At 44.5% G+C, this 20,687-nt stretch overlaps 1 protein-coding gene across 1 annotated transcript in view; it reads right to left on the minus strand.

The window, feature by feature from the left end:
- Positions 1 to 9,833: 9,833 nt before the first annotated feature.
- LOC127203338 (zinc finger protein OBI1-like) overlaps positions 9,834 to 20,687 on the minus strand; it is a 12,423-nt gene continuing 1,569 nt past the window's right edge. Inside the window, exons 2-4 of the mRNA XM_051162117.1 lie at positions 18,380 to 18,537; positions 17,716 to 17,808; positions 9,834 to 11,634 (exon numbers count right to left, since the gene is read on the minus strand). Of these exons, the coding sequence (XP_051018074.1) occupies positions 9,863 to 11,634; positions 17,716 to 17,808; positions 18,380 to 18,537 (2,023 nt within the window). The 3' untranslated portion in view covers positions 9,834 to 9,862. The remainder of the gene's footprint in view (positions 11,635 to 17,715; positions 17,809 to 18,379; positions 18,538 to 20,687) is intronic.

Genomic DNA, 20,687 nt, shown 5'->3' on the forward strand with positions numbered 1-20,687 from the left:
AGCGGGCAAGTAGCTGGGGACTAGGTCGGGGTGAAGACACAGGCCAGCAGGAAATGGCAGCAGAGAAGTAAATTAGAACACACACGAGCAGGGAGTGGACAGCAATGTGCAGGAAGGGACCGGTATGAAGGGATGGGCGTAGGCAGTGGGTGAGCAGCAAAGCGCATGTGTGAACAAGCCTGGGGGTGTGGTGAGTAGGTTGGGTGGAGTTGAGCAGGCCAGGGGGTGGGGTGGGGGGGGGGTGGTTATCAAGAGAGGCAAGGAGGAGGCTGAGAGGACAAGGTTGTAAAGGAGGGGACATGGGTAGCCAGTAGAGGATATAGATGAAGGGGGCGGGCATAGGAGACCATATGGGTAGAGACATGGGTAAACAGGAGGAAGCAGAGAGGGGTGTGGAATAGCAACGGAGAGGCGCCATTAATAAGGTAGAGAAGCCAGTGGTTAGGAGTATGTGCAGGTGAGTAGTCGGGAGCCCATGGTAACAGATGGTGACACAAGTAAGCTGAAGGGAAAGTGGGTGAATGGGGGGGGGGTAACAGAGGAGCAGGGCGGGCACAGGAAAGCAGGACGGGGGATGAGTTAGCAAGAGGCATCCCGGGCCAGCGGGAGTGGGCACAGGCGAGCACGGGACATACCTGAGTAGGTGGGCATATGGTGAGCAGGAGAGGGGTCAGGTGAAACAGCAGTAGACAGCGGTGAGTGGGAAAAGGCTTGGGTGAACAGAGTTTGCATGCGAGCATGAGGGGGGCCTAGGTTAGCAAGAATCTGCACAGGTGGGTGGATGGAGTGAGGGCATGGAAGAGCAGAGGGGGGCGTGGGGTGTGGAGCATGGGTGAATAGAAACAGTGTGGAGCGCAGGAAGGGGGCTTGGGTGAATAGGAGGGAACCCAGGTTGTCAGAAGGCAGTGCAGTGACGGCCACCGATGAGCACTGGGGACCCAGGTGAGCAGTAAGAGATGTGTGACTAGGAGAGAACTCGGGTGGTCCAGAAGGAGGATAGATGATCAGGAAGGAAGAGGGTAGGACTTGGATAAGAGGAGGGAGGAGTCTGGGATCAGGCTGTAAAGTGATTAAATAAATAAATAAATAAATAAATAAATAAATAAATAAATAAATAAATAAATGTTACTTATTCTTTTTTGTACATCCATCTTTGCCTACATCTATGCCTGTGCGCCATTTGCATGCAGTGCCTGTAGAGGCCAGAAGAGGGTGCTAGATCCTCTGAGACTGGAGTTGTTGACCGTTGTGAGCTGCAAGGCTGGGAACCAAACCCAGGTCTCTAGAAGAGCATCCAGTGCTCTTAACTGCCGAGCCGTCACTCCAGCACCTAAAGAGGTTCTCAGCCCTTTCACAGGGGTCTCATATCAGGTAGCCCACATATCAGATATGTACATTACAATTCATAGCAGCAGCAAAATTACAGTTATGATGTAGATTAACATATTCTATAATTGGGGGGGGTGTGAAGAACTGTATTAAAGGGCTGCAGCATTAGGAAGGTTGAGGACCATTGCTCCAAAGATAAATTCTATTATGTTTTAAATCGAGTCGTATTTGGGAAGCCCTCTTATAAAATGTCTGGGATGGATTCGACCTCTACTTAAAACCAGTCTTTTACGACCAATGACTGCCCTCCTCTACCAGCCAGGTTCTGTACTTCAAGATGGCTCCACATACTCAGTATATTTATATTGCAGCTTTAGTTTTGAACTGAAGGTAAGGAAGTGTTTTGGAGCAAAGTCACCATCAGCAGTGGATTCTGGAGTTAACTCAGTTTTCAACAGATATTTGCATGTCCTGTGTACATACCTTGTTTCCTGTGTATGGTCATGTGCTGTTGCTTAGCGTGTGTGTAGTGTCTTATATGTAGCTTGCAGCGGACTTCACAGAGGCCATGGTTGACTATATAGAACGCATAGTGCAAGAATAGATTTTAGGATGCTCTGTATAAGTGACCTTCTTGCTGAGCTCCTTTCTCTCTCTGTCTAGTGGCCATAGGGCACCCGGCTAGAGCTTGAGTGCCCTGTGTAGAACAGAGTACACCTCTGCTGAGCTCACAGTGCCCCTGTGAGGAAAGCGTAATGCCGTATACACAGGTCACAGTGGCCAACATAGAGAGACCATAGAACCCTGTGTCCATCCCAGAGTGCACTCGTATATAACTCAGAGCACCCTGTGTAGATCTCAGAGTGAATCAGAACAGAACTGATAGCGCCTTGCACGGAGCTCACAGTGCCCTTTGTGGATCTCATAGTGATCCTGGTAGGGCTCAGAGTGTACCTCATAATGTGCAGATCATAATGTGGCTTGTGGAGAAACATCCTTGCTTCTGTATATTCTGTATATCACTGTGTATTAAATCATATGATTAGATCCTATATGTCATGGAAATATATGGTGCATATCTATCTGTGTACATGCAATGCTATCTAATGTGTCTTACTATGAGATTCAGAAGAAACCTAAAGAAAGCACATATTGCACTTGGAGTGGTCTGAGTGGCTGTGTATAAAGTTAGAAGCCTCTGGTGCTTTGGGGCACCTGAACGCATGCACATTCCCACATGCAGACACACGCACACCTACGCATAATTAAAAATGGCATTGAAAAGCCTTTAAAAAATAAGGTGTTGTGGCTGGAGAGATGGCTCAGCAGTTAAGAGCACTGGCTGCTCTTCCAGAGGTCCTGAGTTCAAGTCTCAGTAGCCACATGGTGGCTACCTGTAATGGAATCAGAATCCCTCTTCTGATGTGCATGAAGACGGAGCACTCATGTACATAAAATAAAAATAAATCTTAAGAGAATAAGGTGTCAACCAATTAAGAAAGATAATGGCCAACCTCTGGTTTCCCCGTACATGTACATGATGCACACAATGTGCCTACATACATGCGCATCTGCACACATGTTTGTACACCCAAACATACTAAATGCATGAATTCTATTCTTCACACAATACAAATCTTATTGTTGGGGGGGGGGCGGGTGGGTAGGTGAGTGGGTGAGTGGAGGTGTGGGTACGTGGTGTAGAGTACTTGTTTGCATGCTTTTTCCCATATCTTCAGCCCTTCATTACTCATCCACCCACATCCGAACGCAGTCCCATCTCCTTCAGCACTTTACACAGTTCTAGGAAGGAAACTACAGAGCTGGAAGGTTAGGATTTTGAGCTCATCTTCTTATTGACTCTCATAGAGGGGATGGGGGCAAACAGGCAATACTTTTCTCCCATGACATCACACTATGTCCACACAGAAGAATGGCTGCTGCATGAACAACGCAACTGGTCTCCTAACCAAGCCAATGATGCACGCGCGCGCACACACACACACACACACACACACACACACACACACACACACACACACTCACCATGTGCATGTGAGTACAGATGCCTCAGGAGGCCATGAGTGTCAGATCTCTTGGAGATGAAATCTCTAGTGGTTGTGAGTGGCCTGATGTGTGTGATGGGAACTCAGGTCCTGTGCAAGGGCAGTTAAGTGTTCTTAACCACTGAGCCGTCTCTGCAGCTCCCACAGTTCTCCTCTGGGGAGTGGGGCTGTGGAAGGAAAGAGGGAATAATGTTGGGAATCTGCTCAGGTTAGTGGACACCTAGGAGTCATCCCAGGGCTGTTTTATTTATTTGTTGTCTCCCCACAAATGACACTTGACAAAAGAAAAAAGGACCCACTCCAGGTGGCAGCCAGGAGTGCCCTGCACCTCCTCATTTTCTTGGGACGTTGCAAGAGGACGTGTTTGCCAGCAGAGGTCGCCCAAACACCATGCTTAGTTTCCTTTCCTGGCAAGCAGAGACTTGACATACAGGTGATTTTTATAAATCTTATGTGTGTGCCTGGGTTGGGAGACATGGTCCATGGCCCATATGTGGAAGCCAGAGGTCAACTTGCAGGAGTTAATTCTCATCCTCTACCACATGGATCCCAGGGAGTGAAGCTTGCTGGTAGCATCTCTACCCACTGAGCCACTTTGCCAGCCCCAGGAGATAGTTAAAACGCCGCAACTGACCAACTAAACCCAAACTTGCGCAAACAGTGGCTAAAGCGTTGAGATCTAGATGAGGAGCCTTCTTCTTGTGATAAAAGTAATGTTTATATTATCTCCTTAAGGGCTGGAGAAATGGCTCAGTGGTCAAGAGGCTCTGTTAGAAGCCCCAACTTTGATTACCATCACCCATATGGCAGCCCCTAAATGTCTATAATTCGAGTTCTAGGGTATCTGCCATCTTTTTCTGGTCTCTAGCCAGACATGCCCAGCACTCAGGGAGGCAGAGGCAGGCAGATCGCTGTGAGTTCGAGGCCAGCCTGGTCTACATTTTGAGTCCAGGACAGCCAAGGCTACACAGAGAAACCTCATCTCAAAAAACAAAACAAAACAAAACAAAATCAAAGCCTAACACTTCATTGCTCTGCTTGTTGCCTCTGCAGTCTTCACATTCTTGGAGGTATGAAACCTCCAAGGGGACTTCCATTCCTTCACTGTGCGGTGTCATTGGCACCTACAATAATACTGATTGATCTTTAACAAGCACGGCTGCTAGAGCAGATTTGCGATTCATCCACCACCCTCAGAAAGGACTTAGATTGTTAGCAGTGTCCACCATCCTTAGACTGTGGAGATGTGGGTTGTTAGTAAAGTTAGGTTAAGATGTTTTTGTTAGTGGCCCTGATGTAGAAAATCTCGGGGAACAATTTGGAGTTCAGAAGGGCACACTCTTAATAGTTGAGCTAGGGATTTTCTGAACAAGAGCAATGGCAGCCCAACTGGCACCGGCTGACGTGACTCTCTTGCTAAGGCTACGCTGGTGATCAAGGTGATGATTAATTTCTTGTACCCATTTTTGCCCTCGGCTTCCTGAGATGATTTAATAAAAACCTATTAATGAGTGATACGCACCTTGTGGATTTATAGTAGAAATGCCTGGCTTTTTAAATATGAAAGTTTCGATTTTTTTTTTATTATTTTAAGATGATAAGATCACTTCTTAAGATAAAGAACAAGATAATGGACGCTTTCTTTGTAACTATAAATCGCAGCCTGCCAGTAAAGAGAAACTGGCTGAAAAAAAGAATTTGCTTGCTTATACTTTGCAAATCTATAACAGATTGGTTAGTTATGAATGTATATGGGTTCTTGGGAATATTTTGTTTTCTTCACCTGTAATATATAAAATAGTTTTCATAAAAATGTGTTTGGGAACATACCATTTTTTTTCCATGATCATTCACTACAGAAAAATAGAATGTAACCACATTGTGATTTTTGTACTGCTTGAAAGACTCTGCTGGGATATATAAGCTGCGGGAGAAAAAAAAAAAAAGTTGGTTGGAGCTAGCTTGTTGGCGTTTGCTCCATCCACCAAATGTGTTCATGTGTCTATATGTAAAGTTGGCTGGAGCTTTGCTCCATCCACCAAATGTGTGTGTGTGTGTGTGTGTGTGTGTGTGTGTGTGTATGATTCTTTACCCCCCTTTTTTCACTGGCACCCAAAGTGCTCCTAAAGAGTTTTTTTTTTTTTTTTGCTGGCCACAGGGAGTACTTTGACCGGTCCAGCGAATCAGCTTTGTCCCCTCAGAGAGAAGTCTGCTGAGTAATCAAGTGCCGCCTCCACATCCTGCTCCAGTTGACCCTGGATGTCAAAGTTGGTCTTTGACAACCAAGACCCCAGGGAGCCTTACAGTGAGAGTTCACAAGCAGTAGCAGCATTCAGAGCAGTCAGGAAGTGTACTGGAGAAATCCCGTTACACGGAACATTTTACCATAAATCAGAAGTCACATTCTTCTTAAATACAGATATGTTTGATATCAGGGAATTCTTGAAACACCTCCTCCCTTGCTTTTTGTTTTTTGGGATAGGACTTCTCCGTGTAGCCCTGGCTGTCCTGGAACTCATTCTTTAGACCAGGCTGGCCTCAAACTTGGAGATCCACCTGCCTCTGCCTCTTGAGTGCTAGGATTAAAGGTGTGTACCATCACCACCACCTGGCTGGTTTTTTTTTTTTTTTCTTAAGCCACATTTGAAAACAGCTTTATTAAATACCATCTAGGTCCTTGGATACTGGCCAGATCCATACTTGAAATATGGCCTTGCCAGCTGTGATAACCCCAGAAAACCCACCACAGAACACCTGAAAGAAACCACAGCTTTAGTAAGTCATTTTCATCTCCAGAGAAAGAATTCCCAGTGATTGGCATTTATTTTCTGTTGTCTCCTATGATATTTGAAAATGTATACTATATTCTTTCCCTTGGGAGCTGTCTCATTCTCTCACAGGTTGGAAATAAAGGAATTCAAAATTAAGATTCTCACTGTCCCATGCATCCCATGAGACAGGATAACAAGTCTTTCTGTAGCAGCTTCAGGTGTATTCCATTTTCTTGATCTTTAAGAAGTCTCACTGATTTCTTATCACATGGTGTTTTCCTCTGTATATATGGATTCCCCTCACACCCTACATCTCATCTTTAACTGATCATCAAGTCAGGTCACATTCTCTTAACCAGAGACAACGGCTTCAACACATATCTTGGGACATAGTTTAAGCTGTAATAATACTGTTATAATAAAACTCTTTTCCTATTGTTGTGATACAATATTCTGACAAAAGCAACTTAAGGGAGAAGGGGTTTGTTTTAGCTCATGGTAAGTGGTACAGTCCATCATGATGAGGCTCTAAAGCCGCTGGTCACACTGCATCTACACCAGAAAGCAGAGTGATAGGTAGGTGCATGCTTAACTTTTTTTCTTATATAGTCCAGGATCCCCTGTTCAGGGGTTAGTTCTGCCCAATGTTAGGTTGAGTCTCACACAATATGATGTTCTAGACACTGGCTATGTCCTGTCATATGTATGTATGTATGTATGTATGTATGTATGTATGTATGTATGTATGTGTCTCCATCCATCTTTCCATCATCAATCTATCTAATTTATGTATACTGAGGATTTCACCTGAGGATGCACCCATGAAAAGGCATGTACCCTATCACTGAGGCAACAGACTCATACACCCTGTCACACTTGTTGTATGTGTATTGTCTGTACAGTAATGTTGGGCTCCTTCAAGGCATGTATGGGATGCTATGTACAATGTCTACTGTTCAGCTGCATGCTTGGACTCTGTCTACTGGGATTCAGTGTCAACTCCCAGCCTCCAGGATGACAAGGCGTAGACCAGTGTGTGTGGAGTAGAGGAGCACCATTCATGGCTCTTTATTAGCATACGTTTCTGTAATGCAACTGTGAGTCATAATCCATGATTAACAAGTCTGTTTGAAAACCGACATCAAGACAGATGGTGGTGGCAGTGGCGCACGCCTGTAATCCCAGCACTCGGGGAAGCAGAGGCAAGTGGATCTCTGTGAGTTTGAGGCCAACCTAGTCTACAGAGTTCCAGGACAGCCAGGGATATACAGAAAAACCCTGTCTCAAAAAACACGTATGAGGCTGGGCAGGAGGCTCAGGACTTTGAGATCATATTAGGGCTTTGAAGACAGCCTTGGCTAGATATCAAGCCCTCAACCAAGATACCAACCAAACCAAAGCAATCAAACAAACAGAAAAACTGGGTTAGGGAGCTGACTCAGTAAGTAAAGTGCTTGCTGTTGGGGACCTGGGTTTGAAACCCCAGAACCCACGTAAAGCTGGATGTAGCAGCACATTTGTAATCTCATCTGTGTGACGTTGCTGATGTTGGGAGAGGGTTGATTCGTCAGAGATAGCTTTCCTAACTTCCTTACACTTCCCAGGCTCCTCATAGGTGTGTGATGTCTGTTGGCTCATGTGCTGTGACTCATGACAGGGTAGTTTGAATATACTTGGCCCACAGGCCCACAGGATTTGGCATTATTAGGAGGCGTGGCCTTGTTGGGGGAAGTACGCCACTGAGGGGGCAGGCTTTGAGGTCTCATCGGCTAAAGCTACTGTGATACACAGCCTCCTTCTGCCGTCTGCAGATCAAGATGCAGAACTCTTAGCTCCGTCTCCAGCACCATGTCTGTCTGCATGCTGCCATGCTTCCCGCCATGGTGATAATGGACTAAACCTCTGAAATCGTGAGCCAGCCGCAATTAAATATTTTCCTTTGTAAGAGTTGCCTTGGTCACGGTGTCTCTTCACAGCAATAAAACCCATGGTGAGATTGGAGGTGGAGACTGGAGTGTCTTCAGAAGCTTGCAGGCTAGCTAGGCCGGCATATACAGACCCTGTCTCAGAGTAGAAGGCAAAGGGTAAACCCTAGGAAGCCCTCTGACTTCCAGAGACATGCTGTGGCACACACAGGCTCATGATTACACACAAGAATTGCACATGCCGCACATACACGTACAAAGATAAACAAACTAAAAACAAACTTGATTAAGATTTATTTTACTGAGTGCAACCAAAGAAAGCATTATCAACTGGCTGCAATTAATCTGAACACATGTGACGACGCAGGCTACCTGTAGGAACTTGAAAGGATTGGGAGGCATAACACACGACAAACGCTCTGACAATGACTCCCATGCAGCCAGCCTTTGTGACATTCAAGTGGACTCTTGTTGTCGTGAGTGATGCAATGACTGTAGAGGTGTGACTTTGAGAAACTTCACAACTCTGATATATGGAGGCTTCTGGCATGGACCTGGAAGGGACAGCAGCACAGTCCCTGTCCTCTTCCTGTTTGTCTGTCTTTGTGATGTTCTGATTCCAGCCAAACTCCAAATCCCACTGTGAGCTTTGGAGAATACTTACATAGGTTCCAAACTGGCGTGTTTCCCATGTCCTATGTGGAGAGTATCCAATACAGTTTGGCGGGACCTTCTTATTAAAGACATCTTACTACAAGCCAGGCAAGGTGGCATCCACCTTTAATCCCAGCACTTGGGAGGCATAGGCAGGTGAATTTCCATGAGTTTGAAGCCAGTCTGGTCTACATAGAGAGATTAGTGAGAGAGAGAGAGAGAGAGAGAGAGAGAGAGAGAGAGAGAGAGAGAGAGAGAGAGAGAGAGAGAGAAACAGACAGACAGACAGACACAGAGAGACAGACAGACACAGAGAGACAGACAGATACACAGAGAGAGAGAGAGAGAGACAGACAGACAGACACACACACACACACACACACACACACACAGAGAGAGAGAGAGAGAGAGAGAGAGAGAGAGAGAGAGAGAGAGAGAGAGGTGTATTACTCTGTTGTCCAGGCCAGTCTTGTCTCAGTACAAATCAACTGTAAGCATCAGCACTGCCCCTTGAATCATCGCTGAGTTACTTACACTCACAGGATCCCTTACTTGCCAGGCTCTCTAAGATGCCCTCAATTAGCATGTTTTCTCCCTGTGTGAGTGTTCTGGCAGACAGCAAGCACGGACTTGTTGCAACTTTCCCCATGTTGTTGAATCTTAAATGGCATCCCTGTCAGAAGTTCTCAAGCAGCAGTGACTTGTTTGGATAGCAGAAAGCTTTCCTGCATAGTGTACGCGGACAGGCTTTATGTTTGGAGACACCATGTCTTGTGGTGGTGGAGCCCTACCACGTCCTCGGTATTCACAGACTTTCCCAGTGATACAGATTCACTAATTATAACACGCTGTGACTTAAACACTGCATCCTCTCATTCCCTCTGGCTTCTCACCAGTATACGTTCTCTGCTGTCCAGTGAGGCTCCCGTACAAAATGTTCTTTCCTACTTTTACCTTTATCCGGCTTATTCCTGGCATGGGTTTTCTGGTGTTGGCTGAGATGTACCAGGGACACATTTTCCTACGTGCACGGGGCGTCTCCCCTGGGTAAGTTCTCTGTGAATTTTGACTAGTGTAAGAACCTTCATAACGCACCTGCCTACGGTTTCTCACCTAGCTAGGGTTTCTCGGCTTGATGTGTCTTCTGGTGTCGCGTGAGGTATGACTTACGGGAGAAAGCTTTCCCACACTTCTTGCATTCAAACGGCTTTTCGGCTTTGTGGATGACCTGGTGTCGAGTGAGGTATGCCTTAAGATAGAATGTTTTCCTGCACTCTTTACACTCATAGGGTCTCTCGCCAGTGTGCGTTGTCACGTGCTGCATCAGCTGTGACTTACGAGAGAAGGCTTTCCCACACTCTTTACACTCATAGGGCCTCTCGCCTGTGTGGGTTTTCTGGTGTTGAGTGAGGTGTGACTTACGGGCGAAAGCGTTCCCACAGTCTTTACACTTGTGTGGCTTCTCGCCCGTGTGGATCTTCTGATGTTGTGTGAGGTGTGAATTGCGGAAGAAAGCTTTCCGGCACTCCTTACACTCGTAGGGCTTCTCACCGGTGTGAGTTCTCTCATGCTGAGAGAGCTGTGACTTCATGTAGAAAGATTTCTTACACTCTTGGCATTCATAGGGCTTTTCCGGTGCGTGGATTCCCTGATGGCGGGTAAGGTGTGACTTGTGACAGAAAGCTTTGCTGCATTCCTTACATTCATGGGGCTTCTCCCCCGTATGAGTCCTCTGATGGCGGGTGAGTTGGGACTTATGGGCGAAAGTTTTCAGACAGTCATTACAACCATACGGTTTCTCAAGAGTATGAGGGCTGTGAGATTGAGTGAGGCGCGATATATAGAAGTAAATTTTCATTAGTTCTTTGCATTCGTTTTGCTGTTCATCGGGAGGAGCTCTCTGATACGGGGGCAGTAGTGAATTGTGGGGGACAGCCTGGCTGCACTCTCCGCACTCGCAGGACTTCTCATCTGTGTGACGTCGCTGATGTTGGGAGAGGGTTGATTCGTCAGAGATAGCTTTCCTAACTTCCTTACACTTCCCGGGCTCCTCATAGGTGTGTGATGTCTGTTGGCTGATGTGCTGTGACTCGTGGCCATAGGGTGGCCCGGATACTTGACATTCATAAATTTGTTTCTCTCTGGGCATTTTTCCATCAACTGTTTGTAGTTCAGCATCCAGACAGAAGAACTTGTTGCTTTTGCTTTCCTTGTGTCCTTGGGAATCTTTGCCTGCATGGGCTTCCGGATGGTTTGTGAAGGGTGCTTTGTTAAGGATGGGTTTCACATGACTGCATTCATAATCTTTCTCTCCTGTGTGCACGTTGTCATGGTTACTAAGTTCAGTCTTGTTAGGGACCATTTTATGGCATATATTCCACCCCAAAGTTTGCCTTCTTAACTGAGTCATATGCTGGGCAGGAAGTGCTGCCTCATCAAAGGCGTTCTCATAGCCACTGACCTTCCTGGAGGTTTCCTGAACATGAGCCGTCTTAGGTGTTAATATTGCTCTTGTGTGGAAGGCTTTATCTGGTCCAAAATACGGACGGTAACACTGTGAACACCGATCCTTGCTATGGTGAGTAAAGTGGTCAGGATATGAGAGAGCTTCCCAAGTTTCATTCAGATCGTCAGGCACTTCTGCATCCTGCCTCTCACTAAGCAAAGGTACATCCTGCAATGGGTTAACAAGCTCCTGAAGACACATTCTAGAATAGACTTCATTCTTCACGTTCACATCTGAAATACAGTTTGAGTCCACATTGAATGTTTTTTCTACTTGAACCTTATCTTCATTTGATGTATTTCTCTTGTCAATTTCAACTTGCCTCAAACACTTCTCTTGAGTTTGCTGGCATGTTTCAACCGGGCCACTCCATTTATGGACATCTAAAATGACATGAAGGATGCTCATTTAATAAGTGATATATGTCCGGGGCCAACATGGAAAAGTTGCATTTGGCACTCACCACGACTTACAGAATTTGACTATCAGTATGGAAAATTACATACTGTCACTTTTGATAAAAATGTATCTGGGGGGGGGTATATAATAAACTCTTTTATATATCTCGATTGTGGTAGTGATGGCTATATGACTATACACTGTCTAGAATAAATTTTGTTGTATGTTAAAATAAAGAAAAATTGAGAGGTAGGTTCCACACCTTCATATTGCATAGGTCATCGCCATCACGCTACTCTAAAAGCTTGGCTTTTGTTCCTCTAGGTACCCCATAGGACACCTGCCTCCTCCAAGATCTCACTTCCTTGTGTTGCCAGACAACACACTGTATATCTTTCAGAATCTCGCTCCAGTGGCTGCCAGACCACCCTTCTTCTCTGGGATGCTGCACCCCAATGCTCTCAATAGGTACTCTATTTTCAGTCTTTCAGGCTTCTTTAGGATCTCACTTCCTGGGGCTGCTAGGTGGAGAACCACTCTTCTCATCCTATAGACCGCCTGACTGCACAGCTACCTTCCCTAGGACCTTGTGCCCCCAGTCCTCCAGCTGGCCACAGCTCACTCAAAGTAGTGTACCCAGGCACTGAAAGACACCAGGAGGATGTGGAAGACAGGGGCAGCAAGAGGTGTGATGATCACTGGATGACCGTTAGCACAGATGGTAAAGTACCCTCAACACTCTATTAAGGACAGACCATGCAGGCCCCAAACCCAAAGAGGAAATGAATCCTAATAAGTCTTACAAATTACTCCTGTCCTGAAAGGTGAACCTACTCCCACGAAGAAGAGAAAGGTATTTGAACAAAATGAGTGACGCAACAAAGAAATTACTTCAGATGCAAGCCTCTGCACAGAAATAAATTTAATGAGTCGATCATGACAACTTGCTCTCCCTCAGTTACTAATCGTATAGTCATGGCCCCAATGGAATGACCCAGAAAAATTCCCTAACAACGAATTCAAAGGAATGATTATAATGTTCAAATGGCGCAAAGATGGCATGAATATATTCCAAGAGAACAAAAGCAGAGAAGTGTAAAACGAGGAAGTCAATCTAAGACATAAAGACAGAATTCAATAGAGAAACAGAATTTCTGAACTCAAATCCAAACTCAATCAAATGCTAGAAATTAAAAACTCAGTTAAGCCAAATAAAAACTTTGGTGGAAAGCCTCAGCAATAGATGGATCATGTGGCAAAGAGTGTCAGGGATGGAAGACAAGGGAGAGGAATTGGATTACCCAATGAAAGTCAATTATAAGTTAAAAAAAATATGAACAGAACATGGAAATGCTTTGGGACACCATAAAAATACCTAACCTTAGGATTACAGCAATAGAAAGGGAAGAATATGTTTTTATTTAGGCATAAATATAAGACCATAAAAGAAATGTCCCCGGGGCTGGAGAGATGGCTCAGAGGTTAAGAGCACTGGCTGCTCTTCCAGAGGTCCTGAGTTCAATTCCTAGCAACCATATGGTGGCTCACGACCATCTATAATGTGATCTGATGCCCTCTTCTGGCCCACAGGTGTACCTGCAGGCAGAGCACTGTATATATAGTAATAAATAAATCTTTAAAAAAACAAACAAACAAAACAAAAACCAAAAAGAAATGTCCCCAAATCTAGAGAAAGATTAACCTATCTAGGCACAAGAGAGCTACCGAGTACCAAATAAACAGGACCACAAAAGAAACTCCCCAGAACATGTCATAGTTAAAATACCAAAAACATAGAGTAAAGAAAGGTTGTGGAAGGTACAGGAGAGAAAAATCTACTAACATATAAATATAGGCCAACAAAATAACAGCAGATTGAGCCATAGACACTTTTGAAGGCAGAAGTGCTTGTATTCCAAGCTCTGAAACCCAGAAAAGAAAAGAAGAAGAAGAAGAAGAAGAAGAAGAAGAAGAAGAAGAAGAAGAAGAAAAGATTAAAGGAATTTATGATGAAGTAGCTAGCTGTACAGGGGTTGATGGAAGAAATAGTGTGTGTGTGTGTGTGTGTGTGTGTGTGTGTGTGTGTGTGTGTGTGTGTCTCAGAGTTAAAGGAGTAAGAAGATGGATTAGGGAGAAGGGAGAGGATTAGCTAAAACTTAGGATATAGATAAAGCTTATGAAAACCCACTAGTTTGTAGAGTAATTACACACACACACACACACACACACACACACACACACACACACACACACACACGTTTGAACAGAAGTAGGCCTTACAGGTACACAGTGCAGACGTCATGAGTTATCAAGTGAAAATCTCAGTGCAAGGCACGGGATACTTCCCAGTATGTTATTGGTCACTGAGGTCCCAGAGGCACCCAAAACAACAGAGCTTATTGACTTTATTCTTGGTTGCCCGCTATAACTAGATGGTAAGACCCTGGCACAGAAGACCCCACTCACTGTGGGCGCAGACACACAGAACTCTGCTGAGTTAGGAAGCGCCCTCTGCTGGGGAGCTTCTATGGTGCCAGAAAATGCGATTCAGGCTGTGGGGGAAGAAAGGCATCAGAGGTCTCACACAGCAGTAGACCCTGCCTGCATGGTACCATACTGACCTTGCCTGGTGACATGTGCCCACAGGCACAACCATGGTGGTGAAATAAGGGGACAACCAACCACTTTTTTGGGGGGGGGCCTGGGTATGAGGCTTGCTTTACAGAAAGCATTTTATGCCTACTACTATAAACTTGGTCATAAGCCCATAACTATAAATATAACTTAAAAAAAAAGATTGAAACAGTCGTGAAAATCTAATCAAGAGAAGTTCAGAATCAGATGGAGCCACTGTTGTTCTCCCAAGCCTTTAAAGAGCTGACACCCATGCTTTCGTCACACCACACCCAAGTCATCCTAAGTCTCAGGCACCGTCTTAGTACCTAAACTTGGTAAGGCTATGGGAGGATGACAGGACAGCTTTCCTGATGGTTGCAGGTGCAAACATCCACAGGAAGGATCTTGCAAATCAGGTTCGAGAAACATCACGGAGACCACACACACAAACTGAACAGCACCACCCAACAAACCAGATATAGACATAAAAATAGACAACTGCCAGCCTCCACCAATGTCTAGGGGAGGAACAGGCAAGCAACAGTGGTGGATAAACTGAGGTGAAAAAAGGTCAAATGGATAATAAAAGAATTAGCTAAAGGAAGGAGGGAGAGAAAGGGATAAAAGAGAGAACTGAAGTTAAAAAAAGACAGAAAAAGGCCAGGCATAGTGGGGCACGCCTTTAACCTCACCACTCAGGAGGCAGAGGCAGGCAAATCTCTGTGAGGTCGAGGCCAGCCTCATCTACATAGCGAGTCCAGGAAGACAAGGGCTGTATAATAGAGAGACCATGTCTCAAAAATAAAATAAAACACAAGCCCCTTAAAATAAAGCATGTGTGGGGGAGAGCATATAAGTTAAAGAATTTGGTTACAAAGTAAGACCAAAGCACATGAAAGCAGAGGTGTAAGAACTAAAAACAGAAGAATTACAAAAGGCAAGCAAACACTAATACTAATTATCCAGCAAAAAGAAAACGGGTCAGAGAAAATGGGGAAGCTTTCAGTCTGGTCTAGCATTGTCTCCAGCTGCATGGGATGGAGACTGGCCGAGTGCCTGGAGGTAATATCACCTTATCAGGTGGTGCTTGCTCGGTGTTGGGTGCCGGGTGCCAGCAGAGGGCTGGAGCCATCCAGATTCTGTTGTGAGTGACAGGGCTGCACTTCATCTAGAGACTTCCCTGTTCGCATAAAAGAGCCACTGCTGACCTCATAAAATTCAGTGGTGTGTGTGTGTGTGTGTGTGTGTGTGTGTGTGTGTGTGTGTGTGTGTGTGTGTGTGTGCGCGAGGCAGGATCCCACTTGTTCCAGGGACTAGTTTGTGCAGGGAGGGAAGGTGACGTCTACTTGAGTCGGCTTGAGGTTTTGGACTGTGACTGTCTGCAGGCTGAGTCTTGCTGTTGTTCTCTGAGGAAACCCAGAAGTGATTGGGGTTCATGCCTCACCATAGAGGGCAAGACCGGCAGATGCTCTCTCCTTCCCGAAGTTACTTGGGCTTAAGCATCTCAGTGAATCTGCACCTGACCCTGCTCAGCAACACAGCTGTCTCTTGTGGCCATTTTCCAGCGTAGAAACTCTGCAAGTGTGTCCGGTGCCTCCTTGTTTTCTGACCACGTCCAATTTGCAGGCTCCCAGGACATCTCACTCTCAAATCCTGGGACCACCCTCGAGGTGGCAGTTGTAGATGGCACCCCAGGAAATGTGGAGGCATGCAAAGGGCTTCTCTACGATACTCTGCAGTGCAGAAAGTCAGACAAAAGCACCGCAGGCAAACAGCGCACGCATGCACGCGATGGAATGTTTACTGAACTTCCAGGAAGATGAGTCCGCTGGCACCGGGGATCACTGCGCTCCCCAGGCTGGTCTGTGGGTGTGGCTTTAGGCTGCCTTTGCTCTCAGGAGATGAGGTTGGACTTGAGTAGTTTCCACTTTTTTCCATGTTGCTTTCTGTTTTTCTGTCTTCCAGCTGTTCTCAGCTCTTCTTAATCACAAGGGCTCATTCTCCCCCTGCTCAGAATATATTCTCTGCTTTGTTACATGCTGGCCTGCCCATTCGCAAACCAGTAAAAACAACAACAACAACAACAGCAACAACAACGACAGCAACAACTTCTTCTTCTTCTTCTTCTTCTTCTTCTTCTTCTTCTTCTTCTTCTTCTTCTTCTTCTTTTTTCAAGACAGGGTTTCTCTGTGTAGCCTTGGCTGTCCTGGACTCACTCTGTAGACCAGGCTGGCCTCGAACTCACAGAGATCCACCTGCCTCTGCCTCCTGAGTGCTGAGATTAAAGGCGTGAGCCACCATGCCTGGCTAGTAAAACCTTCTAACTGCCACTTTACTCCAGCAGCTCTGATTCACTTTTTTTTTTCTTTCTCATTTTCTTAAAAATTCTGTAGGTAACTGGAAGAATAACGGTAACTTTAAACCTTCCTGTAGGCCACTGTTTTCCACATTATGTATATCTAAGTTAACCAAGATGACTGGCTCTGATAAAACATCATGAGCAGAAACAAGTTGGTGAGGTAAGGGTTTACCCACCTTGCTCATCCTCCATCACTGATGGAAGCCAGGGCAGGAGCCTGGAGGCAGGACCCGAAGCATAGACCACGGAGGAACACTGATCTCTGGCTTGCTCCCATGCTTTGTTCAGTCTGCTTTATTTAGAAGCCACAACCACCTGCCCAGAGGTGGAACCTCACACAGTTGGTCGAACCCGCCCCATATAAATCACTAATTAAGATAACGGCCCACTGGCTTGCCTACAGGCCAAGCTGATGGAAGCATTTTATCCTTTGAAGTTTCTCTCTTTCTAGATGACTCTGGCCTATGTTGATGACAAAAAACTAACTCACACAATCATGATTCAGTGTTTAGTTTGTAAGTAAGTAATTCCCTGGAGGTTAGGTTTGCTTGCTGCCGTTCCTAAAATCTAACTCCCTGTTTTTTTTTCCTGTTCTCTTGCTAAACAATCTTTATGGTCTCCCCTCCCCGCCCCCCATGACAGCAGATGCTGGATAGAAATCAGTTCATGAAAAGGAGGAAAGGACAAGTGAGAGGTGGACGTAGGGCTGTAACCTAGGTGCTACTGTGTTTTTCTTGAATGCCTTAAGCCCTGGGGTTGATCCTCAGCACTGAAAAATAAAAGCGGGGGCGGGGCGAGGGGGATAAAAATAGGCAAAGTATTTAAGCCCCCAAAATTTATAATAAGTCCCATATAGCAGCTTGGGCAGATAATGGCAATAGGACAACAAGCAAAACAAAACAAATCAGTAAAAATAGAGAAAGGGTTTGACATGGAGACCCCAGTATGGAAAGTGTATAAAATATGTGTCTGACTGACAAGCCCACTGTGTTCATGGCTGGCTTTGACAAAAGTTGGTGAAAACATTCAATATGACCAATAGCTGAGGAGCTCATTCCTTGCTCACTCTTCCCTGACAGTAATGACTAACCTGGGAGGCACTGCTCTGTGGCTTCCGCAACATGCCATGGCCCAAAGCCTTCTTCCAACTTGGAGATCAACTCAGGCTTGGCTAAACAGTGCCCTGTAAATGGGAAATAAGAAACGGTTCGTACCAATGTGCTAAGACAGGTGTATGGATAAAAGACAACAGTCCCATTTCAGGACCTTTGCCACAATGGCTGAATTTGAACCTGTGTTAGACAGGGTTTGTACCATAGTCTTCACCTACTGGAATATCGCTCTTATGGGCAATTAAATTGTATGAGACATAAACCAATGTAATGATGTAAGAAAACTTGGAAGAAATAGAAGAAGTGAAAAACAAAACAAAACAAAACAACCCAGAAACATTGGGATGATAAGGAATGCTCTTTAAGAGAAAGGGCGAAAGTAGAGAGTTGAACTCAAAGTAAAACAAAACAAAAAACAGAACAGTGGTTACAGCATATGGAAAAGGAATAGGGGAGGGGGGTAGCTAGCACTGGGGTACAGTGAAAGAGAGGAATAACTTCTAATGTTGCATAGTCCCAGTATTATATGTCAGTTAAAAATGTATAGTAGCCATTGGTATGAAAAGATAGCAAATGAATACTCTACTTACCAGGAAAGAAGAAAATAATTGCTCCTGAGAGCTGCCAGGGAACGAGACTCACCCAAGGACACCAGGCTGCTGTAGTTCTCCAGCATCACGTCTCTGTAGAGGGTCCTCTGAGCAGCATCCAGCTCCTGCCACTCCTGCCAGGTGAAGTCCACAGCTACATCCTCAAATGACACCAACCCCTGCAACGACACACTTCTTGTCAACACGAGTCTTTAGCCTTGAGGACACAAAAGCAGAGACCATGTATTTGTCACACACACACACACACACACACACACACACACACACACACACACACACACCCACACCACTCTCCTCTTCATGACTGTCTTGCCAATGCTTAATAAAAGGTACAGCTTGATTTAGATTCTGTATTATATACAAAGAAACTCTATCTATCTATCTATCTATCTATCTATCTATCTATCTATCTATCTATCTCCTACCTCTGGTTATTTCATAAGTTCAAGAAAATATTACATTTCCCCAAAGAATCACAATACGAAGTCCGTAGGTGATTGAATACATATGAAAAATGTTTATTACTTTTTAAATAGAATTAAAGTAATGGATCTACTGGAGGGGCCAGCTGTTGAGAGCACTGGCTGCTCTTCCAGAGGAGCCAGGTTCAATTCACAGCACCTACGTGGCAGTTTACAACCATTAATAACTCCAGTTCTGGGGGAGCTGACATCCTCTTTTGATCTAAGGACACAGTACACGTAAATACATGTAGGCAAAACACTGCGCTGGATAGTTTTATGACAACTCCACACATAGAGGGAGCCTAGGAGGTGGGATAAGGCTATAAATTCTCAAAGCTGGCCCAGTGATGTATTTCCTTTAGCAAGGTTGTACCTAATAGAGGTTCTATAACCCCCCCAAACTGGGGCCCAAGTGCTCACATACATGAACCTGTGGGGAACATTCCTCATGTAAATCAATTCAATGGGTTAAAGCAAAGTGGACAAACGTCTAGCACAGGCTGCAGATGCCCTCAGTGGTTAGCTCAGAGGTGGTGGGAGCCAGTGGTCTGCTAAATTAACACATTCCTAACATCTTACCTGTTACAAAAAGCATCTGTTTTTGACACAGGTGGTAACAGTTAGGTGTTCCTTGTGATACTTCACCAAGCTATATAATTTTGATGTTTGTCACATTTTTCCTTTTGCTCAAGGGAATATTTATTACATAAACCATGGTGGGAGAAGACATAAAAAGAAGAAATTGTATAAGGACGCCATAAAACACAATGGGCTCATGGGCATGTTAATTCTGCTGGCTGTGGTGCTGGTGTTATGAATGTAAGCATGTTGGTTAACAAAAACATATGTAAATAATGCCAATTGTAAAGCCATTGAACTTAACAACGAGAAGATGTATCCAATCTTAGTGTAAAAATTGAAACACGCAAACTTCATTAGTGACGAACAATATTAGGTGAGACAACCAAGAGACTAAGAATTTATTGCCTAAATCTCTGATCTCAATAACTGAGAAAAGAAATACTTCGTTTAAAAAAACAAAAAAACAAAAAACGAGGCTGACAAGATGGCTTAGCTGGTAGAGATAAAGGACTCTGTCTCACTCACTCACTCATACAGACAAAAATAAGTAAATAAATACAATTTTCAAAGAAACCTGGGGTGGGGAATTAAGAAAAGAAACCTCAAAAGTAAAGAAAAAAGTTAAGAATTATCAAAAAGAAACATATCACAGAGAACGTCAGCGATTCCAGCTAACGTCAATAAGGAAAAATCACATATTAACTTGTATTACATATTTGAATTCACACCTCACATCATAGTCGAGACACCCTATGGGAAATGCATTCTTAGTGATTCCGGCATTCTGCAAACATTACTGAGTAAACTTATACGAACCTCAGTTACATGTTTATAGCTACTATTATGTATGAATCTACTGTGAACATAACATTGTGACTGTCACATGTCTATATATTATAAAAACAAAGCTTGAACTTGGCAATAACATGAAAGAAATAGAACTGTGGATATGAATACAGGGCTCTTAAAAAAAATCATACCTTTTAGACTCATAGATGACAGAGATTGGCGCTCACAGCAGTAGAAGAACACTCGTCATCTGAAAACTACAGGAACAGTGGAGTAACAGTGTGGCTGCCAATATTTGCATAACCTTTCCTCAGATACCATAAGAATTAATTTCTAAAACTATTAAGAATATAAATCTAAAAGCACACTAAGACATTCAAAAGGTGTTCTGGGAAATGGAGTGGTTTCTCTTGAACTGTGCACAAAGCTGTATTTCTTTTTAAAAAATTCATAATTTAAACTACACTGAAATAATCATATTCATCCAATAAAACAAAGGGGTAA

Source organism: Acomys russatus, chromosome 19 (assembly GCF_903995435.1).
Source record: "Acomys russatus chromosome 19, mAcoRus1.1, whole genome shotgun sequence".
NCBI lineage: Eukaryota > Metazoa > Chordata > Mammalia > Rodentia > Muridae > Acomys > Acomys russatus.